Source organism: Carcharodon carcharias, chromosome 12 (genome assembly GCF_017639515.1).
Source record: "Carcharodon carcharias isolate sCarCar2 chromosome 12, sCarCar2.pri, whole genome shotgun sequence".
Classification (NCBI taxonomy): Eukaryota; Metazoa; Chordata; class Chondrichthyes; order Lamniformes; family Lamnidae; genus Carcharodon; species Carcharodon carcharias.
The window spans coordinates 3,222,319-3,235,469 of record NC_054478.1 but is presented as its reverse complement, the minus strand read 5'-3'; the positions used below and the strand labels follow the sequence as shown (position 1 = coordinate 3,235,469).

Sequence of the window (13,151 nt, the reverse complement as noted above, 5' to 3'; positions counted from 1 at the left end):
GAGTTGGCGGAAATGGCGGAGGATGATCCTTTGAATGTGGAGGCTGGTGGGGTGATAAGTGAGGACAAGGGGGACCCTATCATGTTTCTGGGAGGGAGGAGAAGGCTCTCTTGCCCACATGTCTGTCCTTGAACTCCCTCCTCCATCCCCACCCCCTTTCATTCTGTATCTAACCCCATGTCTGTCCCTACAACACCCCCCTCACCCAACTTCTCTCCACCCACAACCCCCCCCAACCTTAAACCAGCTTATATTTCACCCCCCTCCTAATATTACTCAGTTCTGTGGAAGGGTCATCAGGACTCGAAACATCAACTCTTTTCTTCTCCGCCGATGCTGCCAGACCTGCTGAGTTTTTCCAGGTAATTCTGTTTTTGTTTTGGATTTCCAGCATCCACAGTTTTTTGTTTTTATCTCTGAGCAACTTCCTGAGTGTTTCAGATACTTCCAGCTTTCTTCCAAGAAGATCACCCTTTTTCCTTTTCGCAATGTCTGGTTAACAGTCTCATTATCTGGATCTTCAAGCATATTATTAGCATGAAGAACACCTTGAGCTACTCCACATACCCACCGAAAGGCTCTCGGTGTCGAGACTGTACTCTCCAGCCACCCGATAGGACCTGTTCATGGGGCTATCTTTGAAAGTCAGTTCACCCATGTGTACAAACAGCTTTTTTTCTAAGACTGGATTTTTAAGCCTATTTCTCAGCCAAAAACTCCTCAGTTCTTCTGCAGGTTTTCTGGAAGCTTCTCCAACCCAAATTTGTTTGGCTATGGGTACCCACGATCCCACCTTGTTGCTGGAGTGTGACATCTTGGCAGGGCAGAAACACTGGTTCACACACACAGGGCAGGATCTCTAGGTCAGCGAGCAGGGGGCAGGGCCTGCTCGCCGTTGTGTAATATGACACGGGATGAAGTCGGGCGGAACTCCTGACATCACCCCGTGTCATTTCCATTGCCAGGTTGGCGGGGGAGCAGCCGAATCAGCTGTGCGCCCGTTAACCTGCCAATGGCCTATTGAGGCCATTGCCAAAGTCATTAACCTCATTAACGGACCTGCCTGTCTAACCTTCAGGTTAGCGGACAGGCTGGGGGCTCTGGCAAGCTTCAGAAAAAGCCTGAAACCCTCATCCATGGGCGAGGTGAGGTTTTATGAGGGTATTTAAAAATTTATTAAATATTTGATTTAAAGTGATGGACATGTCCCAACCCATGTGACAGTGTCACACGAGGGAACATGTCAGCGAAATTTTGTTTCTGTACCTTTACCATTTTTAAATTTGGTGCCGATCTCCCAGAGGCAGCACTTATCTCCCTGAGACTGAGTGCACTTTTTCATGCACATGCGCAAAAGAGCGCACTCTCAGCTGAGGGAATACCCCACCCCGCACCCCCCACCCACACAGGGAACGCATAGCGCTTCCAGTCAGATGTCACACTGGGTGGTCTTAATTGGCCCGCCCGTGTAAAATGACAGTGTGCCCCCAATTGGGGACGCTGATTGGAGGCGCGCCTGCACATGCCCACTTCTGCACTCCCCACCACCCCCTCCCCCACCCCTGATGGGAGGAAAAGTGTTCCCATAAAGTTCTAGTACTCAACTGCACTGGTTTATTCCAGTTTTGACACACAGACAGACAGACACACACACACACACACAGACAGACACACACACACACACACAGACAGATAGACACACACACACACAGACAGACACACACACACACACACACACACAGACACACACACACACACAGACAGACACACACACACACACACACACACAGACAGACACACGCTATTACAAAGGGGGCAACCATTTAGGAATGAGATGAAGAGAAATTACTTCACTCAGGAGGTTGTGAAGTGTTGGAATTTTCTACCCCAGAGGGGCTCAGGATGCACAGTTGTTGAGTATATTCAAGACTGAGATCAATAAATTTATGAACACTAAGGGAATAAAAATCAAGGGTTCGAGAGTGGAGATGCTTTAGAAGTTCAGCCATTATTATAATGAATGGTGGAGCAGCCTGTGTGGATCTTATGGACTATTCCTGGTCCTATTTCTTATTTCCCTACTTTTTAAATCCATGTAAATGAGGGGAAAGTGGCTGTACAGATACGGAATTACCTCAGTAACAGAAAGCACAAGATAATGGTGGCTGGCTGCTTCTCAGGCTGGGGGGTGGTTTATTGTGGTGATATCCAAGAGTCAGTTTTAGGTCCATTTCTCTTCTCTTTTCATTTTATCTAAGGCATCTAGACTCAGGGACAGTTCAAAACGTACATGGGTTACTTGGGTTTAGAAATAGAAAAATAAAATGTAAAAGTGAAGAGATCACACTCGAACTTTATAAAATTACTGGTTAGGACTCAGCTAGAGTATTGGGGGGAATTACGGATTCCAAACTTCAGGAAAGATATAAAGGCTGAAGAAAGGGTCCAGCGAAGGCCTGAAATGAAAAACCAAAAATGCTGTAAAAGCTCAGCAGCTCGGGCAGGCTCTGTGGAGAGAGAAACTCTTCTTTCGTCATACAGACTCAAAACATTAACTCTGTTCCTCTCTCCACAGATGCTGCCAGACCTGCGGAGTTTTTCCAGTATTTTCTGCTTTTATTTCAGTTTTCCAACGTCTGCAGGATTTTTCTTTTATCTAGGGGAGGTTTCCCAGGATGTTACCGGGAATGAGGGGCTTCAGCAATGAGGAGAAATTGGAAAAGGTCGGACTGTTATCCTTAGCACAGAGAAGGTCAGGAAGTGACCCAATGAGGCTTTCAAAATGATGAGAGGTTTTGATGGAGGAGATCGAGGAGAAACGATTCCCTCTGGTGAATGGATCAGTAACAAGAGGTTATAGGTCTCAAATCAATGGAAAAACATCTAGAAATGATACTGGGGATCTCTGATTGGCCACATTTCAGTTGGGACAATGGGCAGGATTTTCTGGTTGTCGGGCAGCTGTGAGACAGTCCACCCGCTGCCTTGGATCAGGCTCCAGCCACCATTTCACACGGACTGGCCAAGCGATAAACGAATGTCTCAGCACTGCCAGGGTGGGGGCAGGAGGAGTGTGAGCACAGGCGGTGTGGCCACGTGCGGGGGAGGGGTAGGGGAGAGAGCAGGTACAGGAGGGGGGTGGGGAGGGTGCCCGTACAGGAGGGGGGTGGGGGAGAGAGCAGGTACAGGAGGGGGGTGGGGAGAGAGCAGGTACAGGAGGGGGGTGGGAGGGTGCAGGTACAGGAGGGGGGTGGGGGAGAGAGCAGGTATAGGAGGGGGGTGGGGAGAGAGCAGATACAGGAGGGGGGTGGGGAGAGAGCAGATACAGGAGGGGGGTGGGGGAGAGAGCAGGTACAGGAGGGGGGTGGGGAGAGAGCAGATACAGGAGGGGGGTGGGGAGAGAGCAGATACAGGAGGGGGGTGGGGAGAGCAGGTACAGGAGGGGGGTGGGGAGAGAGCAGATACAGGAGGGGGGTGGGGAGAGCAGGTACAGGAGGGGGGTGGGGAGAGAGCAGATACAGGAGGGGGGTGGGGGAGAGAGCAGGTACAGGAGGGGGGTGGGGAGAGCAGGTACAGGAGGGGGGTGGGGAGAGCAGGTACAGGAGGGGGGTGGGGAGAGCAGGTACAGGAGGGGGGTGGGGAGAGAGCAGGTACAGGAGGGGGGTGGGGAGAGAGCAGGTACAGGAGGGGGGTGGGGAGACAGCAGGTACAGGAGGGGGGTGGGGAGAGAGCAGATACAGGAGGGGGGTGGGGAGAGAGCAGATACAGGAGGGGGGTGGGGAGAGCAGGTACAGGAGGGGGGTGGGGAGAGAGCAGGTACAGGAGGGGGGTGGGGAGAGAGCAGGTACAGGAGGGGGGTGGGGAGAGAGCAGGTACAGGAGGGGGGTGGGGAGAGAGCAGGTACAGGAGGGGGGTGGGGAGAGAGCAGGTACAGGAGGGGGGTGGGGAGAGAGCAGATACAGGAGGGGGGTGGGGGAGAGAGCAGGTACAGGAGGGGGGTGGGGAGGGTGCCCGTACAGGAGGGGGGTGGGGAGAGAGCAGATACAGGAGGGGGGTGGGGGAGAGAGCAGGTACAGGAGGGGGGTGGGGAGGGTGCCCGTACAGGAGGGGGGTGGGGAGAGAGCAGATACAGGAGGGGGGTGGGGAGGGTGCAGATACAGGAGGGGGGTGGGGAGAGCAGGTACAGGAGGGGGGTGGGGAGAGAGCAGGTACAGGAGGGGGGTGGGGAGAGAGCAGATACAGGAGGGGGGTGGGGAGGGTGCAGATACAGGAGGGGGGTGGGGAGAGAGCAGGTACAGGAGGGGGGTGGGGGAGAGAGCAGGTACAGGAGGGGGGTGGGGGAGAGAGCAGGTACAGGAGGGGGTTGGGGAGAGAGCAGATACAGGAGGGGGGGTGGGGAGGGTGCAGGTACAGGAGGGGGGTGGGGAGAGAGCAGATACAGGAGGGGGGTGGGGAGAGCAGGTACAGGAGGGGGGTGGGGAGAGAGCAGATACAGGAGGGGGGTGGGGAGAGAGCAGATACAGGAGGGGGGTGGGGGAGAGAGCAGGTACAGGAGGGGGTTGGGGAGAGAGCAGATACAGGAGGGGGGGTGGGGAGGGTGCAGGTACAGGAGGGGGGTGGGGAGAGCAGGTACAGGAGGGGGGTGGGGAGGGTGCCCGTACAGGAGGGGGGTGGGGAGGGCGCAGGTGTGGGGGGGGGCAGCAAGAGCGCAGGTACCGGGGTGGGGGGAGCGCACACACACACTGGAGGCTCTCCAGGGGCAGGGAGTTGAAGAATCGTGGACACAAAACTAACCATTTGCAAAATGAGAGAGAGACTTGTCCCCACATGTTGCTCTGTCTCATGAACAGGGACAGGTTTAAAATGATGTTTAAAATTTAAAAAAAAATTCCTTCTGGAAACCTCAACCTGCCCAGAGATGAGGTTTTGTAAAAAGTGCTGGTAACAAGTGTGCACTCGCTCGACATCAATGTGCCCATCCGGTCCTGGCGTGTGCCCTGCCCAAGGTTTGAGTTAAGGGTAAGGAGGGGGAGGAATTTTTGAAATGTGTTCAGGAGAATTTCCTTGATCAGTATGATTGAGCCAGAAAGGAGGGAACGCTGGCTCTAGTCCTGGGGAATGGAGTGGACCAAGTGTTCCCATTGGCTAAGAGCAGTATTGAATCATGAAAGTTTAAATTAGTAACAGAGAGGAGCGAGGAACAATCTAATTTCCAATCTAGACTGGAAGAGGCTAACTCCAATGGGATGGGTAGGGATCTGGCCAGAACAAAGTAGAACCAGAGACTGGTGGGAAGAAGTGTAATGGAAAAATGGTGATCCTTAAGGAGGAGATGCTTCAGGTACAGGATAGGAATATCCCAACAAGAGAAAAACACAGGGGAACCAAAGCCAAAACTCCTTGGATGTTGTGAGAGATGGAGAATGGGATGACATAAAGAGGGTATATGATGCATGTCCAGTGAATTCTTCAAGTAAGAACCAGGTCAATTATAATATGTTGAGATGCAAAGTGAAAAGGAAAATGAGACTGGCAAAGAGAGGAAATGAGAATAGGACATTATTTAATGTAAAAGGGAATCCTAAAACCTTCTCCTGGTATCTAAATTTTAGGTTGCTAGTAAGAGATGTGGTGGGGCTTATGACGGACAAAATTGGTGATATGTGGTTAGAGGCGCAGAGAAAAGTTCAAATAATTAATGAGTACTTTGGTGTTTACTAAGGAAGTGGAAGCTGACAAAATACCAGAAGAAGTGGAGATGGTAGAGATAATGGATGGGGTGAACATTGATAGGCAGGATGCACTAGAGAGGCTGGCTCTGCTTAGAGTGGATAAGTCACCTGCTCTGGATGGTTTACATCCCAGGTTGCTGAAGGGAGTGCAGGTACTTGTGTTCCTGAGATAGTGGAAGAGCTTGTCATAGTTTTCTAATCTTCCCTAGATACAGGGAGATACCTGAAAAATAACAATAAGGCACCAAAAAAAAAATCAAGCACTTGGAGAGATTTGTGTTAATTAAGGAGAGCCAGCTCAGGTTTGTAAAAGGCAGATTGTGTTTGACTGATCTAATTGAATTTTTGATGAACTAACAGAGAAGGTTGATGAAGGGGATGTGGTAGATATTGTCTATATGGATTTTAAGAAAGCTTTTGACAAAGTACCACATAAAAGGCTGGTTAACAAAACTGAGGCTCATGGAATAGGAGGGTCAGTGTCAGCTTGGATAGCAAACTGGCTTAAGGACAGGAAACAGCGAGTGGCGGTAAATGGTTGTCTTTCAGACTGGAGGATGGTAGACAGTGGTGTTCCCCATCGGTCAGTGATAGGAGCACTGCTTTTATTGGATATGGGAATAGAGAGTAAAATTTCCAAATTTGCTGATGATCCCAAACTTGGAGGTGAGGCAAACAGTGAGGATGAGACCGATCGACTACAACAGGACATAGATGGGCTAGCAGAATGGGCAGACGAGTGGCAGGTGGAGTTGAATACAGGCAAGTGTGAGGTGATCCATTTTAGCAGAAGGTACAGGCAGAGGCAGTATAGTCTGAATGACACAGCTCTAAAGAGAGTGCAGGGTCAGAGGGATCTGGGGGTAGAGTGCATCGATCTTTGAAGGTGGCAGGACATATTGAGAGAGTGTTTAGCATAGGATATGGGATCTTGGGCTTAATACATAGAGACATTGAGAACAAAACAGGGAAGTTATGCTGAACCTTTTTAAAACTCTGGTTATTCCACAGAGCACTGCATCCTGTTCCAGTCACCACACTTTAGGAAGGATGTGAGGGCCCTTGAGAGGCTGCAGAGGAGGGGTCCATGTTGAGAGGCTGCAGAGGAGATTCCCACAATCAGAGCAATGTTACATTGGAGGGAGCTGCCATTTGGCCCATTGTGTCTGTACTGGCTGTCTGAACAAATTCACTCAGTGTCAATCTCCCACTTTCTCCCTGGAACTCTGTACACTATTTCTTTTCAGATAATGGTCTAATTCCCTCCTGAATACCGCAGTTGAACCTCCCTTCACCACAGTGCATTGCAGATCTTTATCAGAATGAATCCAAGGATGAGGGATGTTAGCTAGCAGGTTAGGTTTGAGAAGCTGAAGCTGTTCTCTGGGGAGTAAAGGAAATTGAGGAGAGATTTGATATCCTTCTGCCCTCTCTGAAGATACAGAATATCTCACCTACTTTCTACCTCCTGCTCCAAGAGCTACAGCACACTCTCCAAACCCTTGTGATGCTCACTCTCTCACATGCTCAGCCATTGCTCAAACTATTAAAGTATCTTCTTTAAGGGGTGCAAACTGTCTTTAAGTAGCACTGGACACGTGTGATATTGGGTCCCTTGCTGATGCATGCAGTGAAGGGACAGTGGATATTGGGTCCCTTGCTGGTGGGGGATAGTGGGTCCCTTGCTGGTGGGGGATAGTGGGTCCCTTGCTGGTGGGGGATAGTGGGTCCCTTGCTGGTGGGTGATAGTGGGTCCCTTGCTGGTGGGGGATAGTGGGTCCCTTGCTGGTGGGGGAAAGTGGGTCCCTTGCTGGTGGGGGATAGTGGGTCCCTTGCTGGTGGGGGATAGTGGGTCCCTTGCTGGTGGGGGATAGTGGATCCCTTGCTGGTGGGGGATAGTGGGTCCCTTGCTGGTGGGGGATAGTGTGTCCCTTGCTGGTGGGGGATAGTGGGTCCCTTGCTGGTGGGTGTAGTGGGCTTAGCACTGACTGGATGCAAGAATCAATTAAAGAGTTGGCAGCAAGAATTTACTGTGCTACATTGCAGTGAGCACAGAGACCAATCGCCTGTTGTGACCCTCACACCCTTTTTGGGGGAGGAGGGAAGTTAACCAGTTTAACCCCCATTTAGCCTGTTCTCTGACTCCTTTTATTGAGTTTGCAAGAGGTCAAGAGCATTTAAAGTTTCTCGAGCTATGCTCAGATTAGAATAAAGAATGGTGAGCGGATTGTAATGAGGTGAAATGGAAGGCAATTGACATGAGCTTCAGAAGCAACTCCTGATGGATTTGTCACCAGTTCACATCACGGAGTGGCTGGAGTATCCTCAGAGCAGGTTACTTTTGGTGGACGTATCTCAATGATAAATCTCTGAAGGAGCCATATCAGTACCTGCACTCTATAGACTCTATAGCTGGGAGGCTGAGTTTGGGATGATGTTAGTAGATTACTTGCTGAGAACAGAAGGAGGCACTGGGCAGGTGAACAAGCCTGAATTTCAAAGGAGGGTCATTCTCACCCTGAAAAAACCCCATATGGAGCAGGACTCCACTAAACAGAATTGACACTTCTGGATTAAAGCCTCCAAGAGTTTCAGGGAGACAGTCACCCCTAAGATTCAGGAGGCAGGCAGCTGGGTGAATGTCAGGAGAGGGAAGGGGAATAGACAGAAGGAGCAGAGCACCCCTGTGGCCGTTCCCATCAACAATAGGTATACCGTTTTGGATACTGTTGGTGGGGATGACCTACCAGGGACAAGTTGTAGTGGTCACGTCTCTGGCACCAAGGCTAGACCCTCAGCTCAGAAAGGAGGGAGGGAAAAGAGGAGAGCAGTAGTGATAGGGGATTCGATAGTTAGGGGGACAGATAGGAGGTTCTGTGGGAGAGATCGAGAATCCCGGATGGTCTGTTGCCTCCCTGGTGCCAGGGTCCGCGATATCTCGGATCGAGTTCTCAGTTTTCTCAGGAGGGAGGGTGAGCAGCCAGATGTCGTGGTCCATGTAGGGACCAATGACGTGGTTAGGAAGGAGGAGGAGGTCCTGCAAAGAGAGTTTAGGGAGTTAGGTGCTAAGTTGAAGGACAGGACCTCCAGGGTTATGATCTCAGGAGTGCTACCCGTGCCACGTGCTAATGAGGCTAGAAATAGGAAGATAATGCAGCTAAATATGTGGCTAAGGAGATGGTGCACGAGGGAGGGCTTCATGTTTCTTGACAATTGGGCTCTGTTCCAGGGAAGGTGGGACCTGTTCCGACGGGACGGTTTGCACATGAACTGGAGGGGGACTAACATCCTTGGGGGTAGGTTTGCTAGTGCTGCTCTGGGGCGTTTAAACTAGATTTGCAGGGGGAGGGGAACCTGAGTGTTAGAGCAGATAGTGAGGTGGAGGAGGATAAAGGTCAAGCAAGGAATGCATGTATAGACAGAAATCAAGGGTCCATACGTGATAGAAATGTTCTCAGGTGCATCTATTTCAATGCAAGGAGTATTGTCGGAAAGGCAGATGAGTTTAGGGCGTGGATTGGCATGTGGGATTACGACATTATTGCTATTAGTAAGACTTGGTTGCAGGAGGGGCAGGACTGGCAGCTCAATGTTCCGGGGTTCCGTTGTTTCAGACGTGAAAGAGGGGGAGGGATGAAAGAGGGAGGAGTGGCATTACTAGTCAAGGAAAATATCACAGCTGTGCGTAAGCAGGACAGCCCGGAGGGCTCGTCTATAGAGGCCATATGGGTGGAGCTGAGGAATGGGAAAGGTGTGACCACACTAATAGGGTTGTATTATAGACCGCCCAATAGTCAGAGAGAATTGGAGGAGCAAATCTGTAGAGAGATAGCAGACCGATGTAAGAAACAGAAAGTTGTGATAGTAGGAGATTTTAACTTTCCACATATTGCCTGGGACTCCCATACTGTAAAAGGGCTGGATGGCTTGGAGTTTGTCAAATGTGTTCAGGAAAGTTTTCTAAATCAATATATAGAGGTACCAATGAGAGAGGATGCAATACTTGATCTCCTATTAGGGAACCAGACAGGTGAGGTGACAGAAGTAGGTGTAACTCTTATAGAGTCAAAACAATTAAACTAAATTAACAAAATTGGGATAAATCAGGCACAGCCCCTAATTCAAGGTCAGCTGTAAAACCAAGAACAAAGTTTAAAGGAAACTTACAAACTTTAAATTAAAATGTGATTAAAGGGGTCAACGAAACACCCCAGTCCCCGCGGTGCCCACCGGGCACGGAAGGCCTTGAGAGTGCCAGCAGACACCGCGTGCTCCCTCTCCAAAGACATCCGGCAGCGAATGTAGCCGGGAAAGAGGGACAAACAATCGGGCGGGACTCCCCCGTCAATCGCCCGCTGCCTGGACCTGTTAATAGCCACCTTGGCCAGGCCCAGGAGCAGGTTCACGAGGAGGTCCTCCTCCTTCCCGAGCGAACATTTTGGGTCTCGTGACCACAATGTCATTAGTTTTAAGTTAATTATGGATAAGGATAGGTCTGGTCCTTGAGTTGAGATTCTAAATTGGAGAAAGACCAATTTTGTGGAAATGAGAAAAGATCTAGGAAGAGTGGATTGGCATAAGTTGTTTTCTGGCAAGGATGTGTTTAGTAAGTGGAAGGCCTTCAAAGGCGAAAGTTTGAGAGTGCAGAGTTTGCACGTTCCTGTCAGGATTAAAGGCAAAGTTAACAGGCATAGGGAACCTTGGTTTTCAAGGGATATTGGTGATCTGGTTAAGAAGAAGAGAGAGGTGTATAGCAGTTATAGGCAACAAGGAGCAAATGAGGTACTTGTAGAGTATAGAAAATGTAAGAAAATACTAAAAAAGGAAATCAGGAAGGCAAAAAGAAGACATGGGGTTGCTTTGGCAGATAATGTGAAGGTAAACCCGAAGGGTTTCTACAAGTATATTAAGAGTAAAAGGATAGTAAGGGACACAATTGGTCCCCTTGAAGATCAGAGTGGTCGTCTATGTGTGGAGCCTCACGAGATGGGGGAGATCTTAAACAGTTTTTTTGCATCAGTATTTACTCAGGAAACTGGCATAGTGTATAAGAAGGAAGGGAAACAAGCAGTAGTTTCATGGAACATATAGAGATTAAAGAGGAGGGGATGTTTGCTGCCTTACAGAGAATAAAGGTAGATAAATCCCCTGGGCCTGACATGATATTCCCTCGGACCTTGAGGGAGACTAGTGTAGAAATTGCAGGGGCCCTGGCAGAAATATTTAACATGTCCTTAGCCACGGGTGAGGTGCCGGACGATTGGAGGGTAGCTCATGTTGTTCCGTTGTTTAAAAAAGGCTCCAAAAGTAAACGAGGTAATTATAGGCCAGTGGGCCTGACGTCAATAGTAGGTAAATTATTGGAAGGTGTTCTGAGAGATCGGATATATAATTATTTGGACAGCCAAGGGCTGATTAAGGATAGTCAGCATGGCTTTGTGCGTGGTAGGTCGTGTTTAACGAACCTTGTTGAGTTTTTCAAGGAGGTTACCAAGAAAGTAGATGAAGGAAAGGCTGCGGATGTTGTCTACATGGACTTTAGTAAGGCCTTTGACAAGGTCCCACATGGGAGGTTAGTTCAGAAGGTATCCATGGAGAGGTTGTAAACTGGATTCGAAATTGGCTGTGTGGGAGAAGACAGAGAGTGGTAGTCGATGATTGCTTCTCAGACTGGAGGTCTGTGACTAGTGGTGTGCCTCAGGGTTCTGTGCTGGGACCATTGTTATTTGTTGTCTATATCAATGATTTGGATGATAATGTGGTGAATTGGATCAGCAAGTTTGCTGATGACACTAAGATTGGAGGCATTGTGGACAGCAAGGAAGGCTTGCAGAGAGATCTGGACCGACTGGAAAAATGGGCCAGAAAATGGCAGATGGAATTTAATGCGGAAAAGTGTGAGGTGTTACATTTTGGAAGGTCAAACCAAGGTAGGACACACACAGTAAATGGTAGGGCACTGAGGAGTGCGGAGGAACAAAGGGATCTGGGAGTTCAGATACATAGTCCCCTGAAAGTGGCATCACAGGTAGACAGGGTTGTAAAGAAAGCTTTTGGCATACTGGCCTTCATAAATCAAAGTATTGAGTGTAGGAGTTGGGATGTTATGGTGAGGTTGTACAAGATATTGGTGAGGCCAACTTTGGAGTATTGTGTGCAGTTCTGGTCACCTAACTACAGGAAGGATATCAGTAAGATTGAGAGAGTGCAGAGAAGATTTACTAGGATGTTGCCGGGTCTTCAGGAGTTGAGTTACAGGGAAAGATTAAACAGGTTAGGACTTTATTCCTTGGAGTGTAGAAGAATGAGGGGAGATATGATAGAAGTTTACAAAATTATGAGGGGTATAGATAGAGTAAATGCGAGTAGGCTCTTTCCACTTAGATTAGGAGAGATAAACACGAGAGGACATGGCTTTAGCGTGAGAGGGGAAAGGTTTAGGGGGAACATTAGGGGGAACTTCTTCACTCAGAGAGTGGTGGGAGTGTGGAATGAGCTACCATCTGACGTGGTAAATGCGGGCTCACTCTTAAGTTTTAAGAATAAATTGGATAGATACATGGATGGGAGAGGTCTGGGGGGTTATGGACTGGGTGCAGGTCAATGGGACAGGCGGAATAACATTTCGGCACAGACTAGAAGGGCTGAATGGCCTGTTTTCTGTGCTGTAGTGTTCTATGGTTCTATGGTTCTAAAAGCAAAACAAGTTGAATGTTGGTTTGGAACAGGAATGAGGTTTATAGCATTAATCGCATGACTGAGAATTAACTGCTGCTGGGGACATTGTGCTATCTGTTGAAAATTATAGTCAAGGCTGCGTGGCCTTGGGTGTGAAACTGGGCTGACAAATTCCGATGATCCCTGTAAGTTTTATCCCTCCTTCTTTCAAAGTGTTGACTTCTTCACACTGTGTGGAGTTCAATGGGTACTTTCCAGTACCTGGTGCAATGATTAGTGCCACAACTCCAAAGGTCACCCTCCAGTCCCCCATCTAACACATAAGGTCTTGGATTCAGTGACTATCCATTAGCCTTAAGCACCCACTCTTTTCCCGAATCTTAAGCACCCACTCCCTACCCCACCCTAAACATTCACTCTCTCCACCACCGACACACAGTGGCGGCTATCATGAAGCTATTAGTGTACAATATTATTGGAAAGTATTTTTCTTTTAAAATAGAGGTTTAGTCTGTGGGTTTGTCTTAATTGGATTAAAACCAGCTAGTCTGGGTGCTTTGATATGTACTAGTTTTGAGATGTAAACAGAGGTAGAATGAATTTGCATTTTTGAAATAGAGGATTCAAGAAGTGGGGTGAAAACTGATGCCTTTTTAGTAGCTGCAAAACAATATGTTTAACTGGTACAATGAATGGGATTTTATTGTTCGAGGTTTAGTTCAGAGGTTGTTGGTACAATGA

General features: G+C 48.9%; 1 protein-coding gene across 1 annotated transcript in view; it reads left to right on the top strand.

Annotated features, from left to right (window-relative positions):
* asic4a (acid-sensing (proton-gated) ion channel family member 4a) overlaps nucleotides 1-13,151 on the top strand; it is a 754,228-nt gene that overhangs the window by 33,834 nt on the left and 707,243 nt on the right. The window contains exon 4 of the mRNA XM_041201177.1: nucleotides 9,364-9,380. Within this exon, the coding sequence (XP_041057111.1) occupies nucleotides 9,364-9,380 (17 nt within the window). The remainder of the gene's footprint in view (nucleotides 1-9,363; nucleotides 9,381-13,151) is intronic.